General features: G+C 40.7%; 1 protein-coding gene across 1 annotated transcript in view; it reads left to right on the forward strand.

Moving 5' to 3' along the window:
• Positions 1 to 3,036: 3,036 nt before the first annotated feature.
• The window catches only part of cdin1 (CDAN1 interacting nuclease 1), a 61,233-nt gene continuing 47,834 nt past the window's right edge, over positions 3,037 to 16,435 (forward strand). The window contains exon 1 of the mRNA XM_036542285.1: positions 3,037 to 3,266. Coding sequence (XP_036398178.1) covers positions 3,166 to 3,266 — 101 coding nt within the window. The 5' untranslated portion in view covers positions 3,037 to 3,165. The remainder of the gene's footprint in view (positions 3,267 to 16,435) is intronic.

Here is a 16,435-nt window from a genome sequence, read left to right on the forward strand (position 1 = left end):
CTTCACAACCACTGTCGTTCAAGGACTCGCCTCATGTGGCTGTGGCTTTCTCCCAACCCAGATCTGAAACTGTACAAATTGACTGAGACTCTTGAAGCTGTAATACTGAATCAGTACTTTTCTGTAAACAGACCATTGATTGGTTTGGATTGTGTTACATGCTTTAGGGTAATTCAAGTGGTTCAATTCTTAAATATTTTATCATAAATTATAGAATTCAACAAGCATGTCTTCACTCACAACTTTCTGTCCCCCATTTTTGGCACCTTTTGTTTCATATCGACCTGTTTAACGCTGTAGTTTCCTATCAAATGTATTTCCCAGTATAAATATTTGCATGTGTCTTGTTACAATATTGGAATGTATTTTACAATATTTTTAAGAGTATTATTATCTTGTTCTTGATTAAAACTTGAAGCTGTGACAGTATAGATAGATACAAAATTAATGATTAAAAGAACTGAACTTAATTCAAACTCAATATTTTTTAACCTTGCATCACTGTTCTACAAGGGGATCCAATCTGCTGTTTTTCTGTGTTTGAGCAACAATACAAATCTGAAAAAAAAAAAAATTCTATTTGAAAAACAATCCTGTTACTCCTGACAGTCTTAAAACTTGCCACAGAGTAATTATACAATAGCACAGTAGTAACCATCATTGATTTGAAGTGGGGGTTTATGACAAAGAAGCCTCAGGAGAGAGAACACTTTACACTTCAAGTGCTCTTCAGTTAGCATTTCATCTGATTTATATTTAAAGCTAAAAAAGTACAATTCATCATACAAGCAGAAACACAGAAGTAATTCACCATTTTTGAAACAAAGCTGTCTTTTTAAGATTGCTTGGGTAAGTTTCTTTTTATCCCACATCTTTGATACACTTCAAAATTCAAATTCAACATTTTGAATTTATGAGTAAGTATTTGCCAGTAAAACGTTAACATGGTTATTCAGTAAGCTGTGCAGTGCATTTGCATACATTTGGCATACGGTCTTGCCCTGTAAAAGCTGACAAACATGTTTTATTGTTTGATCATTACACTGTTAAAAAAGCAAACTCCCTCCAGGCATATTCAATTATGCACTACCCTTAAACTCCCCCTGCTTCTCTAAGTTTTATTAGGAATGTCTATAGTATTGTTATCTGAAAATCCATTAAAATCCTCCAGCCATGGGCACTCGGAGCATAAACATGCCAAACTTTCAAGAGCCGAGGTGGAGGCAAATTGCCATAACACATTAAGAAATAATGCCACATCACAGCACCTAACTTGGTACACTTTTCCAAGAGGTGAGATCTGCAGCAAAGTGTACCTGGACTATCCACGATACAAGGAACCTTTTTAGAGATGAAGGTTTTATAATCTGCTCCACATGGCAACTTCTCTCTCTTTTCTCCTTCTATGGGTTTAGGCAACTTGAGAAGGGACCGGGTTTGATGTCAGAGAGCTAAAAGAAGCCACTTTGCAGTAATGTCTACAATGTCATCCAGTTCTCTCTGCTTCAATTCCCAATCCCCTTAAATCACCCTTTAGCTGCAAAAGAGGATTAAGGGGGGTGGTGGGTGTTGATGTCTGACAATGCTAGGAAATGATTGCCGCTACTGTGCGACGTGGAGAAACGGTGGCAGTGAGTAAGAGTTACAGAGCTCATACCTATTTGACAGATGCGCTCGCGTACCCTTGTTGATTCCGTACAAAACTTCAGGCTGCGGATAGATATTACGTTCTACTTAGCTGTTCTGCGTTTCTACTCGGGAAAAGAAACATAAAACACGTAGATTAATTTTCCCTTTTACACAAGACTGTGTTTACTCCCTATTCTGACCAATTTTGGTATTTCCTTTTTTTTTGGATGCAATAACACAAGATAAGGCGGGTGATGCGTGGGGAAAATAAAAACGTCAGTTTAATTGCATTAGTGTTTTCACACCCGACACGACACTTAATCATCTTACCAACATCTCTTAAGAAGCTACAGAGCTTTAGTATGCATTAGCTATAGGCTATTCCAAGAGATGGAGAGTGGAAAGTCCACACGTCTCATAATATTACTTGTATATTTTCTTGTTGGGATAGACAATTCAATTTATGTTGTATCAACAAGCTAGTGAGTCGATCTGCAAAATACACAATATTAAAGCATCTAATACGCAGAGTTCGTTAAAGCACTATTTTACCTGTTTTTTTTTTTTACATTTATAATGTGGTCTACTTATATTCTGTGTCGATAACTACCTTTCTCAAAAAGCGTGTAACCACGATGTTCCCAAACAACTGGCTGCCGTTACTCATCATGCATTATGACTGCAAAATAACTTTACAGACTACCTTACAATCTGGCTAGTTATAATCAACTCTCCAGTTTGCAATCTGGCAAAGTTTCTGCAAAATGTGTTGGCTAGGCGTCATCTCGCGAACATCAATTTTATGTTCAACATTTATTGCCTCTTCCAAATACAGCTAACCATTTCCCCATTCGTTTAGGTTGAGGAGGAACGACTAATTTCTAATGTACGGAAATGCTGCAAGTTGTGGTTTTCAGCCACTAAGAACCAACCTGCCACACACCCTTTCTGCGTGCTACTCTATCCCCGTATCCTTCCATTTTATCTAGCGGTTTGTAAGTACCGAGTGTGCGCTTGCTTGCAGCTCATCCGCCAATCCGCAGCCACCATACTCAGGTTCGGCGGAATTATCCAATCAAGTGTGCTCTCTTTGCTGTCACTGGTGATTCAACTTGACCGCGGGAAGCATTCAGGAAGTTGTTTTTTCAGCGACCGTGGCATACGTGGTAAACACAGTTTTGAAGGCTAAATTGTAGCATGCTCTTAGGATTGGAGTTTATGACGCGCAGTGTTAGCAAATGTTTAACGCGAGTTTTTCGTCTTGTGTTGTGAGCTAACTGGCTGAGATTCACCTGTCCATAGCTCGCAAGTTTAAAAGCAAGCCGTCTTAAGGCAGCGGCGGCCATTCTATGTTAGCTAACCAGCTAATGTCAGGTGAATTCAGAATTTGTCTTAACCTAAGCGAAACACGTCGGCCTGCTAGCTAGCTAACAACTATTAGAAAAGCCCAAGTAGATAGCAATCTATTAGGTTAATACGTCGTTTTATTTTAGTCGTCGATTGATTTTATATTTAGCAGTATTAAGAAGTTAGACAATGAAACTTTCTCGGGCAGAATATAAGGCGATCGCGAAATTTATGGAACAACTCAGACCCACACGCCAGTGTATGAAAATGCTCAAGGACAGATTTCCGAGGTAAGATGCTCTCTGCACTCGGTAACTAGCTGGTACCTAGTTAGCTAGCAGACAATGCTACGACAATAAAGTGTGCCAAAGCTCTAAAGTTTTATGTTCCCCCATTTCAGAATGAACATCTCCCTTTATAACCAGCAAAATACGCAAGCTAGCGCACTGCAAGCCCAGCTGTATCGTCAAAACCTGCAACAGAATATTGCAGCTATTACCTGATCAATCAGAAGTCCATTTGCGTAACATTAAGAGAGAGCGAGGGCTACATTGCCAGTGTCGTTGGACCACAGTAAGGGCAAAGAGGATGATGGTTTTCCTCATCAGATGCTGCACCAGTATGTTGCCCTTTACCATACATCACCAGACTGTTCTTACCATAAACACATTTAAGGATACCTAATGCTCTCCTCAGGGAGGAAGGTCCATAAGCCTAGGGGTGATGTCATTCAACAATGCCAGAACGCCTCTCATCCTTTCTCAGATTATGCATAGGTAACAAAAGCGCACACTGCAATAGAGTAGCATATGGAAAGTGCTTTTTAATTATTATGTGTAAGACACAATTTTCAGCACTGGACAGTTACTGAATGCATGAGAATATGTAAGATTTGGGAGAAAGAAATTATTAGTCTCTCAAATGTAAAGACAGAGTGCATTGCAATTAGGCCTTAATTGGCAATTAGGCCTAATTGCTATTAGACCTTCCACCACATTATGACAGCTGCTGTGAGTCTTCGGTGATTTCATTTCAGTCTGTCTGTCAAACATAGAAAAGTATGATTTCCAGAATTATCAGGTTTTTAAGATGCCTTTGACAGTGATCAGCATAGGCTTTCAGCAAGCAGGCCAATTCAGGAATCAAATAAAAAGCTTTGGGAAAAGTGCACGATGTCATTTTCTTCTTCCTCAATGAAAATGTATGTTACTTAGTGTCACAGTGTAGGTTATATGCTTCAGTGTCTATCATGACCCTGGCCGATTTCAAATGCCCTCTGGAGAAAAATTGCAAACGTGGAGAAATGAAAAATATAACTAATGTCTTCTACCAGAGTGCAGTGTTGTTTTATATCATATCATATCATTTTTAATCTTGAAACAGTTTAGGGGCTCACTGTCCTGAATTGCATTCTCTGATAACTACTGGGATGCAACCTGGTCATTTACCTCTTCATTCATATACTTTTAAGTGGTGCGCAGGGGAGCATCAGTGGTTGCTCACTATGCAGCATGTATGTTTAAGAATATAAGCAGGGTCAATAATGCTGTTTACTTTACTCCTTTATTCCCCAAGATCACGCTTTATTGAATGTAACACTTGTAATCCCCTAAAGGCCACAAGGACATTATTCCTTTGGAGGTCAATGTGAACATAGCATGAATTGGGAGCTTCCTAGTTCCATTGTACACTAATCACTGCTGGAATAAGGTACTGAGTTCCCCAGGGGGGAAGGAGCCTACCTTGAGCTTTGGCTATTGTTAGAGTCAGCATTTTTATAGCATATTTTATCAGCTTAGCGTTTCTTGCCTATACATGGAAGAGGCTTACCACCACGGCATCACGGAACCCCCATTTACAACCTATTTTTCATTCGGGTTATTTCCATTCTGGTTAAAACAGCATCACGTGTTATTACCACACAAATATCTTTCAGGTTAAATTGTTGGAAATTATAAAATGGCAAAGTCTGTATCCCTGTCTTTCTCTCTCAAGACCTCAATTAGCCCAGTTCATTTAGTATTGTTTAAATTTTAGCTGAAACAAAAAACATGCACAAATGTGGTTTAAAAAAAAAAAAACGGCCTGTGTTATCTGTTTTCAACTGAGTTTTAACAGATCCCAGTGTATTGTGAGATATGGTCTGAAATCATGCTTATCACTGTGTGTCACTACACAACTAATTTAGACTTCTTTTTTGTTCACTTTGCTTTGAAATTTTTGACTTTAATCATTGCTGTCATTGTCTATGATGAAAATAATGTGTGCCCTTTTTCTTGTATTTTCCACGTTTGCAAGAAAGACATTTATATAATTAGTTGTCACAGTTTTTAAATACTAACGCCAATGATTTGTACTCGCTTTTATGAATCGTGGTGATATGTTCCGATATGTCTGATTGTTAGCATCATTTCCCTATTATAATCTAAATTGGTGAGGCCAGATTTAAACCTGAATCTCGTCGAGGGTCTGACAGACGGCGCGGCTGCGGTGTTTTCACAGCCTGCGAAATTATTCTGCTTGTCCAATCAGCTGAGGGGGCTCTGGAGGGTTAGTGATTGGAATGGCAGGAAATCAGGCTCTCAAGACATAACGTATTGACTAGGCCATCCATCATCTGTTAGCATCCGCTGAGGCACGGCAGCTTAAACCCAGCCCCCCCCCCCCCCCCCCAGTCCCGTCCCCGTCCCCCCCGTCCCTCCTCCACAGTGCGCCACGCAGGAGCCCCGCGACTCAGTAAATACTTGGGAGAGCGGCGCGGGGGCCGGCTTCCTCGCGCACGGGGGGGCGGGGGGGTATCACTGTCCTTCATCAGCCTTCAGACACGGGAGTCCTGCTGGGAGGGCCAGCCCACAGTAGCTCATCAGTAACCCTGCTGTCACAGCCGGCGGTGCCCGGCGACCACCTCCCCGCCGCATTAAATGCATCTTTAATACGGGCCCGAGTGGACCTAATGAAAGAAAACGCTGTGTGCCAGGCGGGGAGATACACCAGCCGCTTCCTCCAGCGTTTCGGTGACCGGAGTCAGGCGGGCAGGGGGACGGACCGCTGAATTAATGCAAACAGTCTGACCGGTTTTATTTTGTTTTTATTTGGCTATATTGGCGAGGCTCATGGCTCCTGTCCTTGTAGGCTTTCTGCTTTAGAATGGGAATGCACTTTCTTAAAAATATGGATCAATTGTGTCTGAGCCGTGGGTGCAAATGTGTGACATCTTCTTATTTGGTTGTTTCTGCCCCGTTGAGTTCGTGCTAAATGTTTACGCCCTGCCCAGCAGTGAGTTACTTTATTCCACCACCATGCTCCACAGGAAAGAAGGATATTCTGCTCTAATATCCAGCCTCACTGAAAGGGGAGGACTCATGTTGTAAAATTATTTCCCTTTTATTTATAACATTATAAACAAACATTTTCATGTACCCTGTATGTGTTTCTATACAACAGTGATTTAATTTTAGAACTGCCATTAGTTCCAAGGACTATTTGTTCTGATTGTTTCATTTTAGTTAGTATTCTCAGATTGTGGAAAACTGATATATGATCTTTTGTCCCACTGAAGGAGTTTTTGACTTGGAAAAGATGATTTGAATTCAGTTGGTCCTTGGAGTGTTCTCCCATTCTGCAAAGCCTACACAGAGTTTATTTTCTGTAGGTAAATGCTATTACTATTGATGTGCAGTGTCATAAGCAAACAGATAGAAATGATTTCCTTTCATTTTTACATTTCAAAGGAATCAAGGGGTTTAGCAGTAGCATGGTAATGACAAACAGTTTAACACCTGAAAAAGTAATTACCTCAAGGAGATTATGAAACTGGAACAAAACCTGTTCATCAATATTTACAATAAAGTCACGCTCTTTATGTAGGCCACATATTAGGGGCTCTCAAACAGTTTGCTATTTGCAGTTTGAAGAGGACAATCATTTTGTGGGGGGCGGGATCTGATTGGTTATTTAAAGCTAATTTCCATCGAATGTCTGTCCGTCTTATTTGTGAATGTGGCGGGGGATGCGCGGTCTCTCATCTGTAACGCTCGCGTAACACAGATGTTGGGGAGTCATCTGTCAGCCATGCCTCTCCTACAGAGCCGTGCTGTTCTGAAGGGAAAAGAATTCGACACAGTGCTGTCACTTTTACCCTTTCACAATTGAATAACATGCAAATATACTGCGCCTCCTGCCTAGCAGTAGTGTCCTGCCTAGTGTCTGTGCCCACTACAATGAGAACAGAATGGGTGCAGCCAGTGCGGTAGGATGTGACATAAGTCCCATAGCTTCGGACATTAGAATTGGAAATTGTCTGCTCGCCGAGACTGCCTGGCTCCCGCTGCACTGGGGACTGAAGTCCCGCAGGTCTTTGTCCCTGGAGAGGGCTCTTTGGCCTTTGCGCACCCTATGAATGAATTTGGATGTAATGATTACTCCCTCTTTAAAATGCCATTCAGTTCATTTTGCATATGTCTCCCGAGCAGAGAGAGAGAGGGGTGGGGCGGTGGGGAGGGCGGTGGGGTCCGGGGAGGGAGGGCTGAGGCAGATGCTTTTGTTTTGGACGTGCCTAAAAGGAAAGTGTGAGCTACCGGCCCCTCCGTCCCCAGCACAGAGTCCCTGAACATTTTTGAAACGGCTCTAATGTGCAGTTTTCATCAGCGTTGAGGCGGGGTGCAATATGGTGCCTGCGCCTCGCTGGGGAATATGAATGTTGATTAAGCATGCGCTCAGGCCTTTGAAATTCAGAAGAAGTGTCAGAATAATGGATGTTGAGCAAATGTCAAGCATTTGTTAATTTCTCTGTTATTTGGGGTTTATCTACCATGATCTGTGGAGTAAACCAGAGCTGGCCTGTTGTGGCATGTGCCATTGATATGCTGATTAGCTGGCAGCAGGCACTTTGTTTTTATTGGTAATATTCAAACTGGGTATAAAGCTGGGGACCATTCATTGATTATTTATTGCATCTTTGGTGTTTATCGCGTGTTATGTGCCAGTTACTCCACTGATGCTGTGTTATTTTGTTAACAAACTTCGGTGATCTTTTGCTGTTGATTCTGAACCTCACATGGAAAAGGGATACACATTTTCCCCCAACAGTGTCCAATTAGTTTATTTTTCCCTGTACTTTAAATCAGATTATTCAAATTATTGATTGTGCTGTATAATGTAGGTTATTGAAAAGGCTGTTCGTGTCATATGAAGGATCCATATCTTAAATTTAGAATTAGTAGTCCCACCATGCTTTAAATGCTATATTGTGCTATGTAGTCCTATATGGTACTATGGTAAACGCTGAGTAGAGCCGGTTGGACTAATGCATGACAAATGTGTGTTTGTTCAAATTGGTTGTTCATGTGATTGATTTGTAAAGAGAAATGAATGACTGGGTTTCAGTGTACACAGCTTTGCATAAATACATGCGGGATTGATGAAGCCATGGTCCATAGCCCCGTGTCTACTGTAGATGCTGGTGTCCCACTCGGCACATCACCAGGGTACAGTAGATTATCCCATGCCCTGGGGCTTTTCTCATTACAGACACGAGAAGGGATTGTTTGTTCAACATGCATATAAGGCAGAACCCAGTGCTGTGGTGGTGATGATGATGCTGTGATGAGAAACCAATCTCTGTGAAAGGGGGAAAACATCTCCTTGGATCTGATTTGAGACCAGAATTGAGACCAAATTCTTGCAGGATCAGAGGTGAAATCATTAGGTGTGATCTCTGTGATTTCGTAATGGGGAAGTGTCAGGGAAGCATTCTCGGTCCTTGATGGTTAGGGCTACCAGTATGGCCAGTTTTATTTTTTATAATCTTTGTTAAATTGATGTGCTAATCTCTGTTCTCGCTTGCCCTCCCGGTGCCAGCTCACTCATGAAATGCCCATTGTTTTGGGCAAAATAAACAAAATAAAATAAAAAATATAAAAATCAGGGGAGAGAAGACGTCAGTCCTACATCTTTGTTGGTCTGGACACTAAGGCACATCTGTCAGAAGAGCACATTCATTAGATGGCTAACAGGTCCCTTTATCTTGGCATGCCTTTTTAAAATGATTATTTTTCCACTTTCTGCTAAGTCACAAAGTCGTTCACGCATGCATCATGGTGTTGAATGATTTACTTCAGACAGTCCCTCTTTGGCAATATTACGGGTTGCTAATCCAGCGCGGCTCTTTCTCGCACGCCTCATAAAGAACCATTCGCTTCTTCAGGTTTTGTCATCCAGATGTGGATTCGGAGGCAAACAGACAGAGTGCTAAAACCCAGCTAGGCTGGAAACTAGTTCCTTTTTTCCAGAGAGACGGGAGTGGCTCAAAAGACATCCAAGGCCAATATTTTATTGGCGATCTGCTAGGTTTTGAGAACACGTTGTCACGGCCCAAAACGGCACCAAAAGAATTCACATGATACTGTACACGCAATATTTGTTGAAAGGACTGGAAGTGCTTACCCTGTCATTCTAAGAGTTTCTGTTCCTGGTGAAAATGATCTCATTCAATAATAAGACTTAGCACCCTTTTCATACAAGAGCCCACAGAAAAGAGCACATCCACTGAACTTGCACTGCATCATAGAGAATATATTTTAAAGGAAAAAGAAAACATTTATTCACAAAGCACAAGCGCACACTAAAAAGCTCGGCCCTCAGTTTGCCTGAAAATGCGCAGTGGGGAACTGTCTTTTTTGTGATTTGTTTTTTCCGGAAAGTCTTTCAGCTCAGAAGCCATGAGTACATATGCCGCCCGCTTCTCAGAAAGCGGCGATGACACGAGTCAGTCTGTGGCGTGGCTCGCACGCAGTCAGCGTGGTGCATTGATGTGGAGGGCCTCTGTCCCCGGTGACCGCACTTCCCTGGCTCGTGGCTGAAACAAAAGCGGAGTTGGCAGGTGGGGCTGCGGGCGAGCTAACGGCCGCACCGCGCCGCGCTGCGCAGTCTGGGATGCAGGAAGACTAATCACAGAGCTGGAACGGCTTCTGTGGTTAGGAAATTGCAGAGAGAGAGAGAGAAAGAAAGACAGGGAGTTTCATTAAGCTTTCAGCTCCTGAATAATTAGCAGGAAACCTGAAGTGATCGACTAACAAAACCAGAAATGTTTTGTTTCCTAAAGATTTTAAGGATTTTTCCAGCCCTGATATATCTTTGACATACCTGATGTATCTTAAACTACACCATGAAATCCCAGACTGGTATAGAGGCTTCTAAGGGGATTCAAGATGGCTCTTGCCACAGGATTAAAAACGGCAGGGACTACACAGCGATAGATGACACGTGCATGTGGCCTCACAAATGAAGCTGTTATTGAAGCAAATGCTACCCCCGCCTATACAGTCTGAATGCAGCATTCAGTTTATGGTCAAGCTAGCCGTCATCACACTGCCTGTTCCAGGGTCCTCAGAATAAACGGTGGGCATTTGAAGAGAGGTGTAAAATGTAAAATGGGTGCTTAACAAATGATGCAGGCGAACAAATTTGGAAATAAACTGCCAGTGAGGAGCAAGTGAAGCAGGGGAAAAACTAGGGGGGGAAAAAGTAGGACTAATCCACACGAGTGGAAGAAAATATGTATTGGAGAGTACAGTGTAGTTGGGAAGCTGAAGACTGTAGCCTGAGGAGCTGTTTGCATCCTGGAATCAATTGCAGAAGGAGAATGGAACAAATTGCCCAGAATGGTACAAGCGCCATAGACATGCTGGAGGGAGGAAGGAGTTGGTCACTACAATGTATTTTCTTGCCAGACTAGAGGACATTTGTTCTGTGATGGATAATTGAAGCCTCAGTTTAAATTTTCCGTGAACATTTACAGGCACAGTATGAGAGTTATGATATAACAGCACCAACTTAAGCTGTAATAACAGTAACATGTTTTGTCACAGACAGGGGCATGTATCCACACCTCTCATAATGGATTACTATTAAGGCTCTGATTTTGTCACCAAAGTCATGGAGGCTGTCAGTTTTAGGAGTTTATATGTAATAAAGGCCTGCAATGTAGACATTCAAACACACTGATTTAAAGGATTGTAATGATAAAGCAAAATGTTTTCCACATTCTGTACAATAACGAGCTCTTGTGCAGCTATTTTGCATTGCTGCTGACCTATCTCTGTCAGTACTGTGCTGCTATATTGTAGATGGGGTGTTCTGTTTAAAGTTTTGTTATGTTAAGTTGCTCATGGGAGTTGTCATACCCAGGGGTTACAGCGTCTGTGTAGTCATAATATAGGCCTGCTGTTGGATAATATTGTCATTGCATAAATGTAACACTTGATATTTAGGTTTTGTTAGTTTTATGAGCTGGAACCACATCTATTCACTAACAGTCCATGTCTCGCAAGAGAGACTGAAGTTAACCACAACTTGACATCGTAGCAGACGTGACGGAAACATGGACAGTTTTGATCTTAAGTTGAATGTTTAATCATTTTTCATCTTTAAATATTTGCTTAACATCTCAATGTTGTGTGAAAATGCGCATTGCACATATTAAATGATTTTTCAATCAATAAAAAGGGAAAACATGTTTGCAGAGCACATACATACAAGTTAACCACGAAGCTCAAAGGTGTATGTTTGTATTTGGTTTGTCAAAATATGTTAAAATTCTTCATTAAACGCGTTATGATTTCTTTTCCTTGGTTTGTTAGAATATAGTTGGAAAACAGATGTTTGGCTTCTCTTATCAGCATGTATAATTAGGCAAATTTGCATATGCAGACTACTTTACCAAATTACACACAGTAAAGCAAATTTCCTTCTTCAGCTCAAGCTACTGGTTCAAGGGGCATGGAAAGTTTGTGAATGGAACCAAGATAATTCTCCCGCTTCCTCAGGAGAACGTCAGCGTCACACGCATCATATTATTATTTATTTATTTATTTTTCTCGTTTTCCAAGACTTAAACACTGGAAGTTTTGGCCTCTGACGGTATATTCTAAACGGCTTCGGTAGTCTGCCTGCTTTAGCTCAACCTGACCTCGATAAGCCGCTACGATCAAAATGCTGACGTTATAACTTCATTCTCTGAAACCCTTTCAAAGTCATTAGTAAAAATTTGATATGCCTCAGTTAGCTCTATGCCCTGAAGAGCCTAGTTATGCACCACTTTCTACATATAAGCCCTCCAAATGCTAAGTACTGTTGCAGCATATGATTCGCATGTCATTAGCCAGGTGGCTTTCATTAGGTAAATTACTGCTATTTTTTATAATTAATTATTTGTAAATAGATTTTAAAAATAATAGCCTGTGAATATCTCTGAAAGGAATAGACTTGCAATTAATTAAAACATGCTATCTAATCATATTACGGTTACAGTCTCTCTAATGCTCTTTCAGTGTTTCAAATACTGTTGCGTTGATCTGGCATGCCGTAAGTGTTTGCACAGTGACGGAGCCTGTTGTAATTTTTTTTGTCTTATCTCTTTGTACAGCAACACAGCTGTTTGTCGTGCATTTATTGAACAGAAGAAAGTAATACCTTACTCCCATATGTGAACCCTTTTAAAGAGCAACATTGTCAAAACAGCAGAACATAATATTGTGTATATAAAGTATATATAACACTTTTATTGACCCCAAGGGGGAACTTGTCTTGTGACATTCGCAAAATATGGGACCGTGCTGACATGGTACAATACTCCTATTTACAATATGCAGTTCAATTCAGTCTTAAGTGTTCATTACCAGTATACATAGTATGCAGTATATTGCTGTTTACCATATTGCGCTCATAGAAGGCAATGACACACTGGCAGATGCAGTGCTATTGACAAATAAAAAAAAAAAGATTGTTTTATTCAATTTTTGTCTCACTCAGACTTTGTGCATATTAATTGGTTAGCAGAAGTAGTTTAGAAGCATAACAACAGCTGTGATGGATGATTCTTTGGTTTCTGTATTTATGTCAGGACTGCTGCTATCAAATGTGTTATTACTTGAATATTCAATCAAGAATCAACTCAGTTATTTGGGTACCTTAAATAAAAATGGATTTATTAATGCCAATAATTTATTGAAACATTTTTACCTTAATTTCTTTAAAAAGTCCCATATGCATGTTGCTGCTTGTAAAAACATCCAACAAGAATGCTCCCAAATTGTACTGAGAAGTGTTTTTATCTTCTTCAGATAAGTAATGGTCCATTGGCTTAAGATGTTCCTGCAAGTCTGCTGCTGAAAATGGATGTTTGTATCTGGAGTTAAACTCCTAAGTACCTGCTAGGTTAGAGTAACGCAGTGCACTGCCTAGAGTTTTATTGTTTGCCTGTGCCAGAGATCAGGAGTTCACAATTTCCATCTTGTTCAAATCCTGTTGAATCATACAGAAACAGTGTCACATGATAAGTATCATTAGGCAGTGTTTATGATTACCTCACAGTCATGTTAAATGAGCACCATATTTAGTTTTTTTGAACAGCTGTCTGTCACTTTGCTATAAAGTTTGCTATAAAGTAAATGGTCTTGCTGTTCAGACAATACAATGAATTGGCTGTTTGGATAACTTGCTCTATACAGTGCATAGCCAGTATGGGCACAACATTTGCTCAGCACTAGCTAAGATGAACATGATCTCCTTCCATTTTGATCATATTTTCTAGCTAGCTAATACAGATGTCTGTGTACAGTGTAGTAATTATTAATAAAACATGAACATAATCCTTCTCTGCTTTTGCTCTCATTTTACATTAGTAATATTGCCAACAATGTAAGACACCATGCCCAGATTTCTCACTGAAATGTGAGACACACTGTCACGTGCTGTGTCCTCTTTGATAGCTGTTGTGATATGCCCATTATTATAGTTGCATCTTCCCTACGCTGTGCTTGTGTCTGTTCAGTGCGTTTCCCACATGCCACCATCAAGCTTCCCGAAACCAGGTTTTGTAGCTGGACCTATGGATTGTGTCATTGTCAACTGACTGCAGCACAATTTTAAGACTGAAGCTAATCTGAATCGCCCTGATATTTATCTGGTCATTAAGTGTTTTTGTTAAGAGTTTGAAAAACAAAATTCTTGGTAACAATCATTAGTCTCTTTGCAATAAAGCCAGATAAACAAGTTCTGCTCTTTGCTGCAAAGTATAACTAGTCCTTCAGATTTAAACAATGTATTATTTATATTGTTTCACTGCAAAAAAGAATGGCTAATGGGAGATGGAGTCTCACAGTAAAGTAATTTTTTTGCCCTTTGAAAAACATTGAGATTTTTTTTCCCCGCATCTAGTGTAACTTCCTGCATTTTGATTTAGTGCTACCTCCAAGCAATCCCTGCATTTCAAATAATGTGAATAAGGGCAAAGATCAGTGCAGGAGAGGACACAGTTTAAAAGGAAAATGCATAGTGTTAAATCAGATTTGTGTTCAGATGCATCATTTCCATTGTTTCTGCTGTTTCCGTGGTCTTGTGTTTTTCTGTTTGTAGCGACTGTGATTCCATCACGAGCCAAGGGGTTGGGATGATGATAGTGGAATGTGTCCCAAACGCGCTCCCAACTGACACCCTTCCCTTCCATCCTGAAGTATCTACAGTACCCGTCAAAAATTTGGAAACACCTACTCGTAGGGTTTTTCTTTATTTTTATTTTTCAAATCACAGCTATCTTATATTTTCGATTCTTGAAAGTGTTTAAAAAAATTTGTTTTAAAAATCTTTGTTTTTGGAAAGAAATTCATACATAGGCATCAACATACTTATGAATTTCTTTAGATCAAAATGTCTTTAGAACAAAATGTCTTTGAGTGCATGTTTCCCATTATCTTTATCAGGTGTGTCCAAACTGTTGACCGGTACTGTACTTAAGCGATGTCCTGTGCAGTATGGTCTTCATTCGCTCACTCGGATCGGGGTGAAGCTTTTGTTCACCCCGCAAGCCTCATCAGGTCGTGTTAAACCGTGGGGGGTAGATGGGGGAAGAGATGACTGCAACCTCTATTTACTTAGCAGGGCGTGAAATAACAAGCCTTTATCTGCCTGAGTATTTGCAGATCCAATCAAGGGGCAGGTCAGCTTAGGTAGTGGGTATTGTAATTGACTGGGGCCAGCAAAGAAAGGAATCTGATCTTAGATGAGGAGAGGAAAAATGAGATTGATGATAAACTGGGATATTTCTCATTTTGTCGCTCGTGTTTATTTTTGTTTATTATTCAGGGGGTATAGCTAAATGAATGACAGTTACATTTTGCAATATGTGCCTGAAGTAAATATGAAATCATATGATAAACAGATATATCTTGCCATTGTTTTCGAATTCATCACATACGGCTTACCCCAAATCAGATTCCTTGTGTTAGCCTGCATTATCAGTGTGGGTGCTAGCACAGTTTGGTGTAACACGGTATGGTAATAATTTTGCTGAATCCTTTGGAAACGGTATTTGAATTCAGCTCAGATGAGCTTCGCAGATGGATGGTGATGGGAGTGTTTTACATTCATTTGCGCATTCTCTTGAAAAGACCTAGAATCCTGGTACTATAAAGCTGTACTGTGAGTAAAAATGTTTCATATGTAATACTACTGTGTGAGCTACCGGGAGATCAGCCTGTCAGTGGAGGGCACTGTGTGTTGCTCCATATTTTAGCATGAATTGAACACAGTGCGCCCTAGAGAGCACAGGTTGAATATACATTAATGTAAAGCTCCGCAATAACTTACTGTTAATGTCTATTCAATGGAAAAGGATATTATACAATACTACCGTGGTGTAAAACCTTGACATATCCTGTAAAACTATGACTGCCTTTGCTTTGTGTCCAGTTCATGAGCTACTTCATATCTCCCCTGTTAAAGCTGCTTCAAACTCTGTTGTGTAGTCGCTTCTTATTTTTTAATCATCCCTTTTAACCGGCTAGTTTTTGAAGAATGGAAATTACGTGGGTGAGGGAAGGCTGAAACATGCGGTGTGCGAATTTCTACCCCGCTGTTGAAAAGGATATGTTTTCATTGGTATTAAGAGCAGTTTGTGTCCCTTTTAAGGTAACAGCGTAAAGCTTTAGCAATTAAATAGTAATCACGATCATTATGTGGGGTAATCCATTTTAAAAAGGAACAGATGTCTGTCTTAGAAAAAGGTGGTGGTCTGAGGGCTAAAAATAGCACGATAATGTTGTTGAAATGCTCAGGTGCAAGGTTGAAGTGTATAAGATCTTTTTTTGCAGAGCGCTCACATGTTGACAGTTGACCGTGAAATGGCCTGCTTAATTGCTGCAACCCCTTGGCCCATATATATCATTGTAAATTAATGCCCTGGCATCCATGTTGTCTCGGAGAGAAATTTCTTGAGACACGCGTGATGTTTTTCAAGCTCCCCGTCTCTCGCCAGCACCGGTTGTTTATTGTTAGCGACAGGACGGCCTTGGTCGCACCGTGACGATGACGGTGGGTGCTGTTTGCGTTGAAACACTAGAAGGCCTTGGGATTGGCGTGGCGGCTTCGCTCCCCTGTTGGAATGGTTTCCGTGCTTTAAGCC

This window comes from Megalops cyprinoides, chromosome 12 (genome assembly GCF_013368585.1).
Source record: "Megalops cyprinoides isolate fMegCyp1 chromosome 12, fMegCyp1.pri, whole genome shotgun sequence".
NCBI lineage: Eukaryota > Metazoa > Chordata > Actinopteri > Elopiformes > Megalopidae > Megalops > Megalops cyprinoides.